Raw genomic sequence first — 20,418 nt, forward strand, 5'->3', positions numbered from 1 at the left:
ATATAGCTTCACATATGCTTCAGAAGCTTAAGCAAATTAAAAACAAACAGGGGGACTGTGAGAGTTTGAGACTGTTTTCAATTCTTAATAACCATTTTAGAGGAAAATTAAATAATGTATAAATTATTCAGACTCATTGCTATTTCAAGATTTTCTGCCATTTAGCTCCTTTCCTTAATTATCCAGATTTAAAGTTCTGAACTTGAGATAAAGGTTTATAAATGTCTTATCTTCTCTCAGCTCCACTGTGCTCAGATATTAAGCAAACCATCTAAATCACTGCACAAGTTTTATTTCATTCATGACATCACACTGAATGTGCTCACTCTCCTTAAGATTTCATTTGGTATGTCATTCATGTATAAAAACCTAATTACTCATTTTTAAGTTAATGTGTAATATAAATATACTAATATTTATAGTTCACCTTAACTGACATATTAAAGACAGATTTAAGCAAGTATTTCGATTCAGAATGCTACCCCAAACTACCATTTTTCTTACTGCCATAATCCTCTATTAAATTTATATAATCCATTTTTAGATTGTAAGGTCTTAAAGAATAACTAAAAAAAAAAAACCCTCTTAAATGTTGATGAATTATGTTTTTCCATTATAAAGTCATTTTTGACTTTTAGAAGTCAAGATTAATAAATTTTCTAGAAAATAAGGTGTAAAAGCACTTGTGATTAATGTGATAGCACTAGATTTCTTTCTGCAAATCCTTAAGAGTACAGAGGTTGAGGGGATTTCTGTTGTGTTTATCACATTCCACATTTGAAAGAACTCATAGTGACTGTCAGCCTACGAAAAGCAAATGTAGTCTTGCTTTTTGTTAAAGAGTTCCTACTGATACCTTATGGCATTTTGTTGACTATAGGAATGTAAATTGACTTGAAATACATAAACTCTTAACTTCAGAGACATAAGTTCATGGAACTTTTAGAGTTTAACAGTGTTTATGATTACTTAAATTAAACTGAATGGCAGTTCTTTGTGCTTTTAACGAGTAGTTTTGATTTTAAGGGCAGCATATACTTTTTCTACAATTTAGTGTTTGAAGGGTGGGAGAAGAGGAATGATTTTGAAAAGTTGGCGAGCGAATGATAAAGAAAAAAGGAATTAAATAGAACATAAATTGGTTGATGCCTTGCAAACAATTTACAGCAGAACCTCTTATTTAGCTAGGTCAGGGTTTCAGTTATACATGCTACCTACTGTCTCCTTCTGACCTCATTATCTGTATGAATAAACTTTAGATGGGTACTGGATGTATATTGACTACTGTCAAATAAAATGAACTTCGTTTTAGTTAAGGTCAGATATGATGTGGTTGGTATAGGTTTTGGAACATGTTTTTTCAGGTTGCATCTGGAGGTGGTGGGGTTGGAGATGGTGTTCAAGAACCAACAACAGGCAATTGGAGAGGAATGCTGAAGACTTCAAAAGCTGAAGAGTTATTAGCAGAAGAAAAATCAAAACCCATTCCAATTATGCCAGCCAGTCCACAAAAAGGTCATGCTGTGAATCTGCTGGATGTGGTAAGCCATGACACTTTGGTTTAGGTCTAATAAGATGACCAAGTTAGTAGGAAATTGATTAGACAGAAAGAACTAAAGTCTCAAAAACTTACATAACTTTCAGATGTTAAATGCTGCCATTTCAAAGTGTCACAAAAGTAACATTTTTCCCCCCTCATCCCTATTTAGCCAGTTCCTGTTGCACGGAAACTATCCGCTCGGGAACAGCGAGATTGTGAGGTTATTGAACGACTCATTAAATCATATTTTCTTATTGTCAGAAAGAATATTCAAGACAGGTTAGTATTACTTAATATAAATCACAGGCTCTAATACTGCTGGATGATTCTATGATCTGTTTTGAAAAATACATGTATTTTTTAAATTTTAGGTTTTTATTCTAAATCATCGAGTGGATTCTCTGATAGTCCTTTGGTAACTTGTAGCAAGACTCAGTTTGTTAACACAGAATGACTAGGACCTCATGTATCAGCTAGAAAAAGCTATTAAAATGAATCTTTTGTTCTATATGGCTGCCACATTTTGAGTCATTTAAGAAAATGTTTTTTTCCTAAATTTTAATTCAGTAGTTTCATTAACTATTTTGGCTAGTAACACTGACTTGCCTTTTTAATTTAACTTGGTTTTCCAAAGCATCAAAACGAGTGTCTTTTACTAAGAAATATGTATACGGTTTCTCGTTCAGAATGTTTTTGCATGTGTCTACTCCCCTACTGCATCTTCTCCTTCATGTTGCCTGGTATGTCATTTCATGCAGTAATAGGGAGAATACACATTTAGTTGTATGAAGTGATCTATTAGAAAATATTCTGTATCCAGTTTTTGGTAATCTGTCAGCAGCTAAGATGAATTTTACTGCACAGAGTAATAAATATACTTCATATTGAAATAAATGATTTTGTCTGTAGAACCATTTATCTTTTTTGCTTGTAGACTTTTTAAACCTGTAGCTTGTGGTAGAAATAATAGTTCCTAGTGTTTTACACTGTGGGCCTGAAGAAAAAATTCCATTTGTCTCCTTCATTGCCCCCATCCCCTGCAGAGGGTGTTTTTGTTTTGAGATGGAGTCTCGCTTTGTCGCCCAGGCTGGCGTGCAGTGGCGTAGTCTTGGCCCACTTCAACCTCCGCCTTCAGGGTTCAAGCGATTCTCCTGCCTTAGCCTCCTGAGTAGCTGGGATAACAGGTGTGCAGCACCATGCCTGGCTGATTTTTGTATTTTTAGTAGAGATGGGTTTCACCATATTAGCCAGGCTGGTCTCGAACTCCTGACGTCAAGTGATTCACCTGTCTCGGCCTCTCAAAGTGCTGGGATTACAGGCGTGAGCCATCGCACCTGGCTCACTTAATGTTTTCAAGCCTCATCTGTATTGTAGTATGAATCAGTATAGTCATGCGCCACATAACATTTTAGTCAACACACAACATATTTGAATGTGTTCCCATTAGATTATAATACCATATTTTTGCTGTACATTTTCTATGTTTAGATACACAAATTATTCCCATTGTATTACAGTTCCCTATTCAGTACAGTAACATGCTGTACATGTTTGTAGCCTAGGAGCAATAGGCTATCTCATATAGCTTACGCGTGTTGTAGGCTGTACCATCTACATTTGTGTAAGAACCCTCTGTGATGTTCATGTAATGAAATCATCTAATAATGCATTTCTCAGAGCATATCCTTGTCATTAAGTGATGTATGTTTTTATCTGTGAATAATACTAGATTATAGAGATATACTGTGTTATCCATTCATCAGCTGATGTTTGTGTTTTTTTCACTTATTGGCTATTATGAGTAAATGCCTATTGAAGAGTTTTGAAATAAGGATGATGGAAAGAAGGTAAAGTAGCTCAGCCTCTCGAGTAGCTGGGATCACAGGCATGCGCCACCACGCTCAGCTAATTTTTGTAGTTTTAGTGCAGATGGGGTTTCACCATGTTGGCCATGCTGGTGTCAAACTCCTGGCCTCAAGCAATTCACCTGCCTCAGCCTCCTGAAGTGCTGGGATTACAGGCATGAGCCACTGCGCCCGGCCGAGAACTGCTTTTCTTAATGTTTAATTATAATTAAGCAAAAATATAAAGGGCGATTACACCATTAATGAAATATCCAAAGTAGTAGAGTGTTCTGACTTAACTTTATTTCATGAGGTTATTTTCTAAGCCCAGATTATTAAAAGTAGAATTTTGGCTAAAATTCCGTAATCTGGTTTTGTTTGCAGTGTGCCAAAGGCAGTAATGCATTTTTTGGTTAATCATGTGAAAGACACTCTTCAGAGTGAGCTAGTAGGCCAGCTTTATAAATCATCCTTATTGGATGATCTTCTGACTGAATCTGAGGACATGGCACAGCGCAGGAAAGAAGCAGCTGATATGCTAAAGGTACTGTGAACCTTTGGAATTTTTATACTTGGGTAGTAGATAGAAACATAGAAATAGTGTTAAATGCAGTTTGATTCTTGGATATATATAGTCTTTATATTCTAGCTAGGCTTGTTTCCTATTGGTACTTGATAAAAATCTTTTTTTTTTTTGAGACGGAGTCTTGCTCTGTAGCCCAGGCTAGAGTGCAGTGGTGCCATCTCAGCTCAATGCAAGCTCCGCCTCCCGGGTTCACGCCATTCTCCTGCCTCAGCCTCCAGAGTAGCTGGAACCATAGGCACCCGCCACCATGCCCGGCTGCTTTTTGGTATTTTTAGTAGAGACCATGTTAGCTAGGATGGTCTTGATATTCTGACCTCATGATCTGCCCACCTCAGCCTCCCAGAGTACTGGGATTAAGTGCTGGGATTACAGGCGTGAGCCACCGCACCTGGCTGGTACTTGATTAGATTCAAATTCCAGAGAAGATATTGGTTAGTTATAAACCTACCACATATACACTGGAAAAACCACCCCGCATAATTCAGATTAATTTCATAACTTTGTAATAGCATTTAAAATTTTTATTTCCTTTAATGCAGGCATTACAAGGAGCCAGTCAAATTATTGCTGAAATCCGAGAGACTCATCTTTGGTGAAGAGAACTATGTAATACTGAGACTTTGTTGACTCAAAACTTGCTAGTTACTGCCTACCTGAGTAGAATCTTATTTATGAACTCCTGTGTATTGCAGTGGTATGAATCTGCTCATGTGAAGACTGGCTATAAACTGAAAAGTGTATTCCATATTACAGAACGAATCACACATTTAATCCAAATAATAAATGGCTGTTTCTAAAGTTTCCCAGTATATGTAAAATACATCAAGTCTGTCTTGTGACAGTTTCATCTGAACTTAAAAAGAACTGTTAATGTTCTAGCTGTGCAAAGCAGTTTGCCTGTGGATAAGATGACCTGTGTAATAATCTTTGTTAGTAGTCTCAAAGCTGCTGCCATAGTCCTCCAAGAAGAAAGCACCAAGACAACATTTCATATGACTATAATGCATGTACTATATAAGCTGATCTGGCTTTGAAAGATGTGAGTTGGCAAGTTCCTCACATAGAGTCATTGTATTCCACCTGTCCTGCAATTTAGTTTTTCTGAGCTTCTCTGCAGCCTTTGATGTGTTTTTAAGAAAGCTGAATGCACAAGAGGATCTGTGACACTGACATGGATGTGGTGTGCATACTGTGTAGTTACATAGCCCTTCCAATTCTGGGTCCATTTGCGCTAGCAAATTAAAATATGCTTTGCTTCATACTTAAACCTGAAAGCTGGAATGTGTACATTAATTCCTACATTAAAAACAGCCATCTACCCTTGATTATCTAGAAAGACTTGGTAATGATGGCCAGTTCCTTTTAGGTTTTAGAAAATCAAATGATGACCTAAATTTCCCTTAATTTGCAAATACAGTAGTAATTAAGGTACATCTCTCTAAAGTGGAGCACTTAAACCAGGCTCTAAGATTCACTTTGAGGTGGAACTTAAAACCAATGTACTGTATGTATGCACTGGTAATAACTACTTTTGCTTCATACCAACAAAATGTATTAGAATAGTATGAAAGTACTGGAGGAGCTGAAAGAAAAACACCCAAGGCCGGGCGTGGTAGCTCACGCCTGTAATCCCAGCACTTTGGGAGGCCGAGGCAGGCAGATCACCTGAGGTCAGGAGTTGGAGACCAGCTTGACCAACACGGAGAAACCCTGTCTCTACTAAAAATACAAAATTAGCCGGGCATGGTGGCGCATGCCTGTAATCCCAGCTACTCGGGAGGGTGAGGCAGGAGAATCACTTGAACCCGGGAGGTGGAGGTTGTGGTGAGCTAAGATCGTGCCATTGCACTCCAGCCTTGGCAACAAGAGCGAAACTCCGTCTCAAAAAAGAAAAAAGAAAAAAACCTAGATACACATACTCCTTCAGATTTAAGCTGCATTTATGGGGTAGTGATGAGGTTTAGAACATATACATATTTTGTTAAAATTCCCCAGATGATTCTTGGTATGAACCACAACATTATAAATTTTAAGATATACTTAGAAATCCTTAAGACATCTAGCCCCATTTCTAATAGACAACACATTTATATTGCAGATAATTTTTTTTTTCCAGTTTATGACCCGATATTTATGAAGGACTACTGGCAGGGAAAATATGAATATGTTAACTTTAGCTTATGGCACCAATTTACTAAGGAACAACAGGCTCACCAACTGATCTCAAACATAAAAAACCCCACATCATCAGTCTGATCCGATATGGTACTACTTTGAATCTCTTACTAGTACCATCTTGAGAGAGGATACATGCTCCCAAAACGTTACCACACTTAAAAATCACTGCCATCATTAAGCATCAGTTTCAAAATTATAGCCATCCATGATTTACTTTTTCCAGATGACTACCATTATTCTAGTCTTTTGAATTTGTAAGGTAAACAAAAACAAAAACAAAAACTTTTGATGCACTTTTCTCAAGCACATCAGATTTCAAATTGAAAATTAAAGACATGCTATGGTAATGCACTTGCTAGTACTACACACTTTGTACAACAAAAATCGGAGGCAAGAAACTTAATGGAAAGAGAAAAACCTTCCTTTGTTGGCCCTTAAACTGAATCAAGATCTGAAATGTAGAGATGATCTCTGACATTTATAACATACCTGTATGTTCTTGCTGTGTAAATAAAATTGCTGGTATGAAATGACATTAAAGTTTGTCAAAAAATGAATTCTTAACTTTTCTCCCAGAGAAAGGAAGAGAGAGAAAAGAAAGAGCTTTTTAATACCTAAATCTATTTTGGAACATAACTGTATAGAATACCAAACATTTTATGACTTTTTTCCTACCAGATTCTGACAGTTCACCAAGGTATTATAACACCTCCATTTTTGCGTATGAAGACAGTGACTTGCTCCAAGTAATCGAGGTAGTAATGGCTAGAATTTGAACACTAAAGCCATGCTCTGCTGCCTGTAAGGTTTTCAAAAGAAATCTGATTAATCATTTTGTATGTGATTCACTTGATCCTCAAGGCAACAGGGAGGCCATTGCCTTGATTTTTCAGATATGGAAATAGTTCTGGAGAATTAATTTGCCTCATGTTTGCAGAGCTAGCTCAGTCTTGATTCCAAATCCTTTAAGTTTGACCTGAAAACTTGCCTTACCTGGATACTTTTTGATATTCTCATATGATTGCATATGAGATTGCATCTCATATGATGGGGTATAACTTTTTAATTTACCTCAAGTTGGAATCTGTTTGGGGGGAAAAGTTGAAACTTAAAACCAATTTAAATTTCTAAATTTAAAAAAACATTGCTACCATAGGAATCCACTGACAAGGCTTAACGTGAATAGAATTACACTGGAACACAGGCAAGGAACTAGACAACTGAATTAGAAACTTTCTGAAAAGTCACACACTGATTTTTGTACTATTCTTTGTAAAGAAACGACTTCTTACTGTAATTTCTCAAAGCAACCATAGCCTCATCTAACTTTTCTCCTTTTTAGGGAGAACTACATTTGCTCCCTGAACTACAAAAAAATCAAATTTTGAATCAAAGTTTTTAATACTAGTTTTTCCATTTCTAATATGGACACTAGAGGCCCTGTTGATTTTATAAACAACTATATAACATTAGTGAGATCGGTGCTCCATATCTGATACAAAAGCAGCTACAATTCCTTTATTTTTTTGAGACAGAGTGTCACTCACTCCTCATGCTATCTCCCAGGCTGGAGTGCAGTGGTGTGATCTCAGCTCACTGCAACTTCCATCTACTGGGTTTGAGTGATTCTCGCAGCTCAGCCTCTTGAGCAGCTGGAGTTACAGGTCTGCCACCATGCCTGGCTAATTTTTATATTTTCAGTAGAGAAAGGGTTTCACCCTGTTGGCCAGGCTGGTCTCAAACTCCTGGCCTCAAGCGATTTGCCCAGCTTGGCCTCCCAAAGTGCTGGGATTACAGGTGTGAGCCACCGCACACTGCCTCACAATTCCGTATACTACCTCTTTTTCATTGTTCCTCGTCACTACAAAAAGGAGAGCAGGAAGGATAAGATACGAAAGCCAGCATTTCTTTCTCTTCTGAAGTATAATTTTAAAAAGAGATTAACGCTGAAAGTCATGTTTTTTTATGGTAATCAAGGTTTGCACATCAGAAAATAAAACATCCCATCATTAAACAAATATTTATTAACCAGCCCATAAAAATAATGAAGTTACTCACACTGAGTCCTAGGCCGTTCTATTTTTCTGATTTGCATAAGCAAAGGTCTCAGTTCTGCAGCCAGCCCTTCAGAGGTCTTGAGAATGAAGGATGGTTAAGTTTATTTGGACAACATGAAGGACTTTTCATCATAACTGAAGCCATTTTATAATGTAGAAGTTTCTTTTTCCTATTTTAAGTAAGGAAAGTCCATTCTTGAGAATATGTTGTCCAACAACTAAAACACTCTCAGGATTTGTTACTTGTCGGTGATTGATGCTGACTCCGCCTTCTGTTATCATTCGATACCTAAAAAACAGAAACGTTTAGTAAGTAGAGAGATCCAATCACTGTTGATCTGTCCCCCAAAAAGGACTGTTCACTTAGATTTCAGAGGCCCTCCAATTGAGAACATGTGGCCCTGGACTGTTACCTTCATGTTTGCTCTATTATTAATAGATTCTGCCTCCCTTTAATGCTCTTTGTTTTTTGTTTCTTTTTGAGACACAGTCTTGCTCTGTAGCCCAGGCTGGCGTGATCTCAGCTCACTGCAACCTCCGCCTCCTGCGTTCTAAGTGATTCTTCTGCCTCAGCCTCCAGAGTAGCTGGGATTACAGGTGCATGCCACCACACCTGGCTAATTTTGTATTTTTAGTAGAGACGGGTTTTGCAATGTTGGCCAGGCTGGTCTCAAACTCCTGACTTCAGGTGATCCACCTGCTTCGGCCTCCTAAAGTGCTGGGAATACAGGTGTGAATCACTGCGCCTGGCCGGAATTTATGCCTATGCATCTGAGATGCAAGGCATAAAGGTAAATTTCTTGTTTGGCGGAGAAAAAGAGCTGGCATATCTCACTGCTTTTGCTAACTATTCAGTTGGTAGTGGCTTTAAAAACGAAGTGAATAGGAATAATGGAGAATTCCCCCCCACCACCTTGGGGAAAAAAAAATCACAGAAAAGAAACTTCCAAAAATAAAAGAGAACAATGTTGCTTTCAGTAAACTATCCATGAGACACAAGTCACAACTACAGTGTTAGCTACTGTTGCTTTCAGTAAACTATCCATGAGACACAAGTCACAACTACAGTGTTAGCTACAGAAATCTTTAGGAAATTTGCTTATGAAGCTGGAAAGTCCTTGCAAATTATATTGAGACTATGCAAATAGCAAATTGTTAAAATGAAAAATTTTCTTAAAAATGAAATTGGTTGGTTTCAGAAACTGGAGATCCATAGCTGATCTAATACATCAGATTACTAACCAAAATTTTTGATGGCATATATAAAGTTAAATAAATTTCACTGGAGTTATTTATCATCCAACTAATTCACTAAACATTTACAGAGCTCTATGTGCTAAATATAAATGGTACTGCAATCTAGCAGAGATAAAGACAAATAAATGAACAATGACAACACACTGTGATTAATGCTGACCTAGGAGAAGCTGGGCACGGTGGCTCACGCCTGTAATCTTAGCACTTTGACAGGCCGAGGCGGGCAGATCACAAGGTCAGGAGATCAAGACCATCCTGCCTAACATGGTGAAACCCCGTCTCTACTAAAAAATACAAAAAAAATTAGCCGGGTGTGGTGGCGGGCGCCTGTAATCCCAGCTACTCGGGAGGCTGAGGCAGAACTGCTTGAACCCAGGAGGCAGAGGTTGCAGTGAGCTGAGATCGCGCCACTGCACTCCGGACAGAGCGAGACTCTGTCTCAAGAAAAAACCAAAAAAGACCTAGGAGAAGTTGTTCTAGGAGCACACTGGGTAGGTGAGGGCTGAACATTTCACTGAAAAAAGAGATACTTAAACTGGGAGTGAAGCTACCTTGACAATCGTCAGGAAACGGGAGCAGCTAGAAAGAGGTAAGATCTGCGATGTCAGGGCTACAGCATGGCTAGATCTTGGAAGTCCTTAATAAAGATAAATGGTGGTTTTTCTCTCATCTGAATGTGTTACCAAATAAAATTAAGAAACAACTACTGACATAGTTTTAAAAATATTTTTATACCTTTTTTTTTTGGGTAGAGACGGAGTCTCACTACATTCTTGACCACACGGATCTCAAATTCCTGGCCCCACGCAATCCTCCCGCCCCTGGCCTTCCAAAGTGCTGGGATTACAGGTGTGAGCCACCATAGCTGGCCATGGACATGGTTTTATAAAACTCATCAGTAAAAGATTTTCTACTTAAGGCAGATTCCTTTTTTTTAGAAAGTATTATTTTACGTTGTCTGCTGGTTTCCAGATGATGTTCTATGTTTTATTTAATTAGAGCCCTGGCTAAATCAGATGTGGTGTCATCTTCAGTAGTGGTAAAGCTTCCAGTATTAGTGAACACACCATAGTAACGCTGAGAAGAAAACAAAATCTGCTTCCATAGTGAGGAAAATTATTTGTCTCAGTGACGTACTCTAGGGAAGTATATGACACCAGCCTCAAATTCACTGTGTATTAAACCAGCAGATGAGGGAATCACTAAGGTGGAGTGGTAGGTGATGCATAGGGAGACAGTGGGTGCTTTCTCCAGGCAGAATAATCTAGGACTCTTTAGGACAGAGGCAAACAATCCAAGACAATTGAAAGAACAGCAGCTATAACAAATGTCATTCATAATCACGGCCATGATATGGCTGATAAGCATTTGACTTATGTGTGAATTCCTGTAAAAGAGGCACCCGGGGGACTTCCGGCTACCCAACACTTCTCCTTCCATTTCACTGCTCATTTAAAAATGGACGAGCATCAATTATATGCTGAATTATTTTTTGTGAAACACCTTATTCCTTAATATCTCATAACTGAGGAATTAAAATATTCTACTCAATTCCTGAATAGAAAATGCAATTCTCAAGGGGATTATTATATAATTTACAATAACAGTCTTATGACGTTAGTAGGTCAGTGCAAAAGTACTTGCGGTTTTGGCCATTATATGCTCATTTCATTTTCAGAAATTCAGATAATACTATCGATAGGTAACCTTTCCCATCCCTGAATATAAAGAGGATACAGACTATGAGAGGGGCTGGGTGAATCTGTTACACAGGGCCTCTGTTTCTGCGTCCCTCTAAAATTGTGACCATATCCCTAAGCCGTACACTGATGCCACTATATTTACTGAACAACATGTCCCTCAAATGCACTTTTCCAGTGTTGAAGGGAAGACTGGGTTAGATGTAGTAAGAGACAGTATATGAGTATTGTACTATTATAGAAAATGTAAGGTATTTTCAAAAATAAGTACTCTCAGGCTATACTTTATTCTTGGACTAAACTAACTTTTCTAAGGAAGAGATGCCACTAAAGCATTGTCAGGAAAACACCCTCTCTGGAAACACATGCTGTGAACTGTAACATTTTATTTATTTATTGTTTGAGACGGGGTCTCGCTCTGTCGCCCAGGCTGGAGTGCAGTGGTGGGATCTCTGCTCACTGCAAGCTCCGCCTCCCAAGTTGACACCATTCTCCTGCCTCAGCCTCCCAAGTAGCTGGGACTACAGGCGCCCGCCACCACGCCCGGCTACTTTTTTGTATTTTTAGTAGAGACGGGGTTTCACCGTGTTAGCCAGGATGGTATCCATCTCCTGACCTTGTGATCCGCCTGCTTCGGCCTCCCAAAGTGCTGGGATTACAGGCGTGAGCCACTGCTCCTGGCCTTGTGAACTGTAACATTTAATGGTGAATTAACTGTAAATCTAAAAGTTAAATAATCTTACCCTCGGGGACCATCTGGAATGGCATTTGCTTTGCGGCAGGTATCTAGGACACTTGTTCCAGGATCGAGAAAAAGTTCAGAAAACGGAGCTTCTTTAAACAACTCTTTTAACTCCTGATCAGACATGACCTCCAGTGCATCTATGCTACTGTGATAAAGGGCTTGTGTACACCTGAAAAACACATTTTAAGAGCCACATTATATAAATGTTTATTCAAATACATGTTCTAATACCCATTAACCAATTATAGAGTGTCCAAGTTCTAGACTAAAAGTTTTTTTTTTTGAGATGGAGTCTTGCTCTGTTGCTCTGGCTGGATTGCAATGGTGTGATCTCGGCTCACTGCAACCTCCGCCTCCTAGGTTCAAGCGATTCTCCTGCCTCAGCCTCCTGAGTAGCTGGGATTACAGGCGTGTGCCACCACGCCCAGCAAATTTTTGTATTTTTAGTAGAGATGGGGTTTCACCATGTTGGTCAGGCTGGTCTCGAACTCCTGACCTCGTGATCCGCTCACCTTGGCCTCCCGATGTGCTGGGATTACAGGCGTGAGCCACTGCGCCCGGCCTAGACTAAAAGTTTTTTAAACATCTATCTGGTAAAATTTATGAACTTAATTCAAGATAATCCTTCTTTCCAATAAACGGGCTATTTTAAATTGCTAAGTCAAATACTGACTGACAGTCCTTGTAATAAACGACAAGATAACCCTAAAACAGCATACCTCCTACTTTTCTCATGTTCATCCACTAAATAACTATCAGGTGTTAATTATACTAAACGACTACCTTTTAGCAGAATCCAATCCTTCTCGTCCATGAACAAGCTTTGTTACTTCTGCTGCCAGTCGTTTCTGAGCACCCCGCCTTTCTGGCTCTTTGACATGCAGCTGCATGATATGATCAATCTCTGGAAGGGGCAGGAAAGTGAACAGCTTCAGGTACCTTTGGGACAAAAAAATAAAGAGTTACACTTATATCACATACCTAATTTATATGTCCAGCTCCTTTACCCTTTAAAGTTTTCCTGCTTATTTTTAAATATGAAACAAACATACAGAAACATACTGAACATAGTAAATCCCATGCACATATCACCCAGATTTAAGGTGTTACTATTTTGGCATCTTTGTTTTCAATTTCCTTTTTTTTTTTTTTTTTGAGATGGGGGGTCTTGCTGTTGCCCAGACTGGAGTGCAGTGGCATGATCATGGCTCACTGTAACCTCAACCTCCTGGGCTCAACCAATTCTACCACCTCAGCCTCCCAAGTAGCCGGGACCACAGGCTTTGCCACCACACCTGGCTAATTTGTTAATTTTTTTTTTTAAAGACAGGGTCTCCGGTGTTGCCCAGGCTGGTCTCAAACTCCTGGGCTCAAGTGATCCTCTTGTCTCAGCCTCCCAAAGTGTTGGGATTATGGGTGTGAGCCACCACACCCAGCCTCATGTATCCTTTTTAAAAGGAACAAAATAGGCATAGATGAAGGCCCCAGTCCAATCACGTTCCCTGCCTTGCCCCCAGAGATAACCATAAATCTAAGTTTATGTGCTGCCATCCTTCCCAAGCGTGTTTTTATACTTTTATGTGCATGTGGCCATAAAAAAAACTACTGTGTAATTTTAAAAACTGATATAAATCAGTTTGCTCTGCATAATGATGCTCCTGTCAATGATGGACTGCATCTATCTGCCATCCCCAACCATTTTGGCACCAGGGGGCGGCAGGGAGGGAAGGTGGTTTCAGAATGAAACTGTTTCACTTCAGATCATCAGGCATTTGTTAGATCCTCATAAGGAGTGTGCAACCTAGTCTCTTGCATGCGCAGTTCACAACAGGGTTTGTGCTCCTATAGGAATCTAATGCCACAGGGGATCTGACAGGAGATGGAACCCAGGTGGTAATGCTCGCTCGCCTGCCCCTCAGCTCCTGTTGTGCGGCCCTGTTACCAATAGGCCACGGACTGGTACGGTCTACCAGTGGTCCATAACATTATAATACCATAGTTTACAGTACCTTTTCTACATTTACGTATACAAATACCCTCGTGTTACCATTGCCTTCAATAGTTAGTACAGTCATGTGCTGTACATGTTTCTGCCCTAGGAAGGGTACACTGTATAGCCTAGGTGTGTAGTAGGCTACGCTATCTGTGTTTGCATGGGGACACTCTATGATATTTGCAATGATGAAATCACCTAACAACACATTTCCCAGAACATATCCCTGTTGTTAAGTGATATATGACTATTAATATCATCCTATATGTATTCTCTTTTTAAACTTTTTCTTTGGTGAAATACCTAACACACAGAAAAAAGTACATTATTCGCAAAGATACAGCTTAATGAATCATAAAACATCTACGTAACCATTACCATGGTCAAGAAATACAATATTGGGCTGGGCGCGGTGGCTCATGCCTGTAATCCCAGCACTTTGGGAGGCCGAGGTGGGTGGATCACGAGGTCAGGAGATTGAGACCAGCCGGGACAACATGGTGAACCCCATCTCTATTAAAAAATACAAAAAAAGTCCCAGCTACTCAGAAGGCTGAGGCAGGAGAATCACTTGAACCCGGCAGGTGGAGGTTGCAGTGAGCCGATATTGCGCCACTGCACTCCAGCCTGGTGACAGAGGTGAGACTCCATCTCAAAAAAAGAAAAGAAAAGAAAAGAAATACAGTATTGCCCTTACCCAAGAATGCGCAAATATATCACACACCCCTCCAAGTTAATCACTATTTTGCCTTTGATAGTAATCGCTTCCTTGTCTTTCCTGATACTTTTAACATCTCAGTATGCCTCCCTTAAGAGCATCACTTAATTTTGCCTGTCTGTAGGATTTTATATAAAAGGAATCATACAGAATTTATTTTCCGGCACGTTGATATGTTTAGGCGAGTCATCCATGATTCTGCATGTACAGCATTCCATGCTATGATTATCCTGCAACGTGTTTTTCTGTGAACTTTTGTGCTGTTTCTATTTTTAGACAATTGCTATTAATGCTGCTCTGAATAGCCTCATATACCACTCTTGGTGCATATGTGCATTAATTTCTGTTGGGTATATGCCCAGAAGAGGAAATGCTGGATCACAGGTTATGTGCACATTTAGCTTTAGTAGGTACTGCCAAATGTTTTCCCAAAGTGGTTCTATACGTTTATTCTTCCACCACCTTGGGACAGTCTTGTCAGCACTTGGTTCTGCCAGCTCTTTTGTTTAGCCATTCTGGAGGGTGCATAATGGTATCTCGTTGTGCCCTTTATCTTGTATTTTTTCTTCTCCGTATGAAGGCTAAGCACCTTTTTATATGTTTTTGGCCTTTGGACAGGATCTTTGTGAAGTACCTGTTCAAGTCTGTTTCCCTTGTTCTGCTGGGTTGTCTTTTTCTCACTGGCTTAGAGAAATTTCTGTTTTTAACATTAAAATAACTATGTTTAATATAGTATTTACATAGTTTTTTCATTTTTAATTTTTGAAATTTTTTAAACAATTTTTTGTGGGTATATAGGTGTATATACTTACGGGGTGCATGAGATGTTTTGATACAGACATGCAATGTGAAATAAGAAATTCTTTATATTAATTTGAATACAAGCCCTTTATCATTTAGATACATGTACTAAAAATAGCAATCTTTTCCCACTCTTAACAGTGACTCATGATGAACAGATCTTATTTTTAATTTAGTCTAACTTACCTATCTCTTCCTTTTGTGTCCTGTTTAAGAATCTTTCTCTATCTTAAAGTCATAAAGGCATTTTCCTATTTATCTAAAAGCTTTATTGTTTTGTCTTTTGATACAGATTTAGGTCTATAATCTACCTGGAATCGACTTTTGTGTACTATGTAAGGTTAAGTTTCATTTTATTCACCCACAAAGACATCTAACTAATGGAGCAATATTCACTGAAGACTGTCTTCCCAAACTACAATGCCACCTTTGCCAGAGATAAGGAGACCATATATGCTAGAGTGTGTCTGGATTCTCTAATCTGTGCCATTGGTCTTTAAACGTGTACCTTTAAACCTAAAGGTCATTATTAGAAATAATGAGTTTGGCAAAGTTGCTAGATTTAAAGGTAATATATATAAAGTAATTGTATTTCTAAACACCAGAACCAGATAGAAAATGCAATTTTCAAAAAGATTATCAATTATCTAGGCTGGGTGCGGTAGCTCAAGCCTGTAATCCCAGCACTTTGTGAGGCTGAGGAGGGTGGATCACTTGAGGTCAGGAGTTCAAGACAGCCTGGCCAACATGGCGAAACCCTGCCTCTACAAAAATACAAAAATTAGCCGGGCATGGTGGCACATGCCTGTAGTCCCAGCTACTCAGGAGAATCGCTTGAACCCAGGAAGCGGAGGACACTCCAGCCTGGGCAACAAAACGAGACACTGTCTCAAAAAAAAAAAAAAAAGATTATCAATTCTCAATACATCAAAACCTCAGGACTATATCGTCAAACATTCTAGGACTAAATCTAAAGAGGAAAAAACCATAATTACTGAAATTTTATAATAAGGCATGATAATCTTCCACGCTGTTCTTCAAAAACATCTTGGCCAATCTTAGCCCTTTTTATTTCTATGTCAATCTTACAATGAGCTTGTCAAGTTCCACAAAAAGCCGGTTTAGATATGGTTGGTGCTGTACTAAATGTGGATGAAATCCAGAACTGGTATCTTGGCTGGGTGTGGGGGCTCATGCCTGTAAGCCCAGCACTTTGGGAGTCGGAGGCAGGTTGATCGCTTGAGTCTAGGAGTTTGAGACCAGCCTGGGTAACATGGTGAAACCCCACCTCTACTAAAAAATAAAACACAAAATTAGCTGGGCATAGTGGTGTGCACCTGAGCCTGGGAATTCCAGGCTACAGTGAGCCAAGATTGTGCCATTACACTCCAGCCTGGGCAATGGGAGTGAGATTCTGTTTCAAAAAAAAAACAAAAAAGAACTGATATATTTTTGTACTATCAATATGGTCTAACTCTTCATTTATGTAGGTCTTTATTTTGCTCAATAGCATCTTTTAATATTTTGCAGGAAAGTCATTTATTATTAAGTCTTAAAGAATTATTCCTAGATTACTTTGATGTTACAGAGTATCAAAATATTTTTTTCACTTTTTGTTGCAGGTATGTTTGTTTCTCATTAATTCATATTCTCCCAAGAGTTTAAGGCAATTTAATTTAAGGAGAAAATCATTTCTTAAGAGAATCTTTAAAGTCATATTTGTGAGAGAAGAAAGACAAAGGAAAAATAAGGGTAGTCAAGTTTAAGATGAAAGGAGTGAAAAAACTAGAATATGCAGGTGATAAAATCCTAAGAACTTGCTAGATATAGATCAAAAAGTTGGCTCTACATTTTCTAGCCATCCACTGTGGTTTTTCTGCTTTAACCAACAAAGTGTTTAACTTTAGAACACAGTAAAAATTAGTCTTCTATGATGTAATGGTTTATGTGCAGACAGAAACTAAGTTAAAAACAAAAAAACTATAAAGTGTACATAGATTCAATGGCTAAAATTATATCATGAGTTTATGGTGTCAATTTTTCTGAGCCCATTATTCAGAACTCACCTTTCCACTGAATCGTCTGGTTGCCTGACAAAGAATTGATACAATTCAAATGGAGATGTCTTATCTCTGTTTAGCCAAACAGCGTTGCCAGCAGACTTTCCCAGCTTTGCTCCAGTTGTACTTGTAATTAGAGGAACGGTGATTCCAAATACATCTTCTCCAGTCAACCTATGCATAAAGAACAATTTCATTATGTGCCTCAAGCAAAGTCGTGGTAGGTTCTACTGTTCACCTTCCAGATTTCTTTCTGGTTACTTGCTCCAGGAAAACTTCCTTGACCTCCTAAATCTGAATTCTTGTCCCTCTTATGTACTGTTACAGTACTCACCCTATTCATTCTGAATCTCATGAGTGGTTCCAGGCAGTTTCTAGGCAGGCCAAGGGGAAGTGCTACTTAACAATGGACTAGAGATTTTGAAAGGCTGAGTGGGAAGGAGAAAACTGGGTGAAGGGGTGTCAGGAAGAGACACTAAAGGAAATGTTCTAAATGCCTTTTAAACATGTGTTTTGCTCTGTAGCACATGAGCTAGCCCTATCCTTCACCTCTCTCAAGAAAATGCTATTAGACCCGCATTACTTGTCAGTTATTTGGAGTTGAAAAAACTTTTTGAGATACCAACCAAGGACTAACACTAGTTCCATGGAGGGTGCAGAGCTAAAGCAGAGGCTAGCTACTCAAGGAGGTCCAGTCATGTTCTAGTATAAACACACAAAAGCAGTTTCTCTAATTAGAAAGGACGACTTAGGGGAACCAAAACAGACCGACCAAATCTTCACTAGTGGTCTCTTTCCTGCAGAGCTCTAGAATACACGGTTTCCTTTTTTTTTTTTTTTTTAAGATGGAGTCTCCCTCTGTTGCCCAGGCTGGAGTGCTGTGGCGCTATCTCGGCTCACTGCTAACCTTCGCCTCCCGAGTTCAAGCCATTCTCCTGCCTCAGCCTCCAGAAGAGCTGGGATTACAGGCGTGCATCACCACGCCCAGCTAATTTTTAGAATACACCGTTTACTCTTAATACCCTTAATTCAGCCCTTTAGTTCTTATTAGCCAGTGTTATTAACGCCATTATAGAGCCTTAATGGGGATAAAACCAACAAGAGCTGGAACGAAGGGCAGCAACCTACAATCCTAAGAGTAAATCACAGGCTACTAGTGTGTAAATTATTTGGTCCCAGGATTTCCCCAGGGTCTAAAGGCACTTACTTGTTGATGAACTCATATCCGGACATAATGTTGCCTAGTTGATCAGATCCGCCCAGCTGGACCCTGCATCCATAACGCTGGAAGAGGTAATAGAAGTCATAGGCCTGGAGCACCTGGTAAAAGAATTCGGCCAAGCTCATGCCCTCCGCGCTCTTGAGCCGCAGCTGCACGCTCTGCCGGCTCAGCAGCGTCCCCATGCGGAAGTGACCCCCAACTGCCGCCAGAAAGTCCACCAGGTGCTGCTTCTGGTACCAGGCCGAGTTGTCCAGCACAGTGAAGCTGCCCCAGGAGCGCCCATCAGTGAAAAGCTGCTGGTGATTAGCCGCCAGAGCCTCAAGCCCTAGGCGCAGGGCGCGCGCGTTGGCTCGCACGCGCTCTGTCTCCAGCGCCTCGCGTTCCTTGGTACGGCCGCTCGGGTCTCCCAGGCGCGCCGTGGCGCCTCCCACCAGCGCGATCACGTTGTGGCCCGCTCGCTGCAAATGAAACAGGCCCAGCAGCGCAAGAAGATGGCCCACATGAAGCGAGTCTGCCGTGGGGTCGAAGCCACAGTAAATGGTTTGGGGAAAACTCGCCGTGCCACGGTCGAAGAGCTCTGGGAGTTCTATTTTCGTCCCCGTCTCCGGGAAGAAGTCCTTGAACAGACCTCGAGCCTTCTGCGCTGCCAGTAACCCCTGAGGGCCCGAGTGGGCCTTACGCAGCCCCAAGGGCAAGAAAACTGAGAGATTTAGGGTACCAGACCAACGGCCCCAGGAAAAGGACCGAAAGATGGGCGCCGCCATATTGATGGCGGCACGAAGGGAATGCTGGGATTGCAGAGGCCCCGCCACACCCACCTGCTTGCCGCTCCTAGGGAAGGTACGTCAGTGTTTTTCTGCGCATGCCCAAGGCGGTTACGTAGTTACGGAGCTTGCGCTCTCAGCAGTTGAGTTCCGACTCCAAGTGGCGATTCCGCCTCAGAGCTGTCGCTTTAAGTTCCCTGAAACTTAATTTCCCCATTCGCAGTGTGGATCTGCTTGATAGTTCCTACCTCATAAGACTGTTGTGAACCTTAAGAATTAAAGCTTTTTGGCACATAACGCTTCACAAATGTTAACTTGTATTTAAATTTTCACGTAAAAAGATTGTGATGCGCAAGTTCTTTGAAGTCTTGGTTCCGTGCAAAAAGCTGCTCACAGAGGTTGAGAAAGGTTAGGAGTTGGTTTAACATCTCGGAGAGAGAGTTGCTGCTGAGACGCAGGCAATTTCATAGTACCGATTCCCCAATTGCACCTCAGTCTCCAGTATTCGTCAGCTCTTCCAGGAGGTGGCAGTCTTGTCCAAGCTATAGCAAGAAAAACTCAGTGCAATAAAGTACATGTATCAAGTCCTGTGGTTTATTTATTTATTTTAAATACAGTTAACTAGGTTGGGACACAGCTTAGCATGAGTGGATTCAAATTAGTATTCACATCGTGCAGCTTGACAAGTGCTCTGAATACTCACCAGGGATGAGGTGCTTACTGGCAACTGGCTGGCAGGTAATCTAGCTTCAAAATCCCACGTTAGAGCCTGATTTCTAGGACCGCTTTCAAAACCCCTGGACTCTGAGTTGGGGGGAGACTGGTTTGCAGGAGGGTTACTGGAGTGTGCTCTTAAGAACAACACGTATAATGGAGTGAGGGAGGCCAGGTTGGGCGGAGGGAGAAAGAGGTTGAACTGTGAACAATTTGTAATAGAGGCCTCAGGCAATCCA

The 20,418-nt window shown here is 40.2% G+C and overlaps 3 protein-coding genes and 1 long non-coding RNA gene across 11 annotated transcripts in view; 2 read left to right on the forward strand and 2 right to left on the reverse strand.

The window, feature by feature from the left end:
• Window positions 1–5,244, forward strand: part of DNM1L (dynamin 1 like) — a 64,918-nt gene extending 59,674 nt beyond the window's left edge. For all 8 annotated transcript variants that reach the window (XM_001086230.5, XM_001086126.5, XM_001085903.5 and 5 more), the window contains 4 exons: window positions 1,365–1,541; window positions 1,710–1,819; window positions 3,769–3,928; window positions 4,510–5,244. In XM_001086230.5, the coding sequence (XP_001086230.3) occupies window positions 1,365–1,541; window positions 1,710–1,819; window positions 3,769–3,928; window positions 4,510–4,566 (504 nt within the window). In that variant the 3' untranslated portion in view covers window positions 4,567–5,244. The remainder of the gene's footprint in view (window positions 1–1,364; window positions 1,542–1,709; window positions 1,820–3,768; window positions 3,929–4,509) is intronic.
• Window positions 1–8,341, reverse strand: part of LOC114670822 (nucleosome assembly protein 1-like 1) — a 21,143-nt gene extending 12,802 nt beyond the window's left edge. The window contains exon 1 of the mRNA XM_077953847.1: window positions 8,207–8,341. Within this exon, the coding sequence (XP_077809973.1) occupies window positions 8,207–8,243 (37 nt within the window). The 5' untranslated portion in view covers window positions 8,244–8,341. The remainder of the gene's footprint in view (window positions 1–8,206) is intronic.
• Window positions 8,155–19,488, reverse strand: YARS2 (tyrosyl-tRNA synthetase 2). The gene is made up of 5 exons (XM_015151417.3): window positions 18,687–19,488; window positions 17,486–17,653; window positions 12,691–12,846; window positions 11,906–12,076; window positions 8,155–8,494 (listed from the first exon to the last, which is right to left on the reverse strand). Exons 1-5 carry the CDS (start codon window positions 19,463–19,465, stop codon window positions 8,335–8,337), a joined length of 1,434 nt encoding a protein of 477 aa, XP_015006903.2. The 5' UTR covers window positions 19,466–19,488; the 3' UTR covers window positions 8,155–8,334.
• Window positions 17,560–20,049, forward strand: LOC144332818 (uncharacterized). Its single transcript, XR_013400959.1, has 2 exons — window positions 17,560–17,699; window positions 18,325–20,049. It is a non-coding gene; the product is annotated as an uncharacterized LOC144332818 (long non-coding RNA).
• Window positions 20,050–20,418: the final 369 nt, after the last annotated feature.

The sequence above is a fragment of the Macaca mulatta genome, chromosome 11 (genome assembly GCF_049350105.2).
Source record: "Macaca mulatta isolate MMU2019108-1 chromosome 11, T2T-MMU8v2.0, whole genome shotgun sequence".
NCBI classification, from domain to species: domain Eukaryota; kingdom Metazoa; phylum Chordata; class Mammalia; order Primates; family Cercopithecidae; genus Macaca; species Macaca mulatta.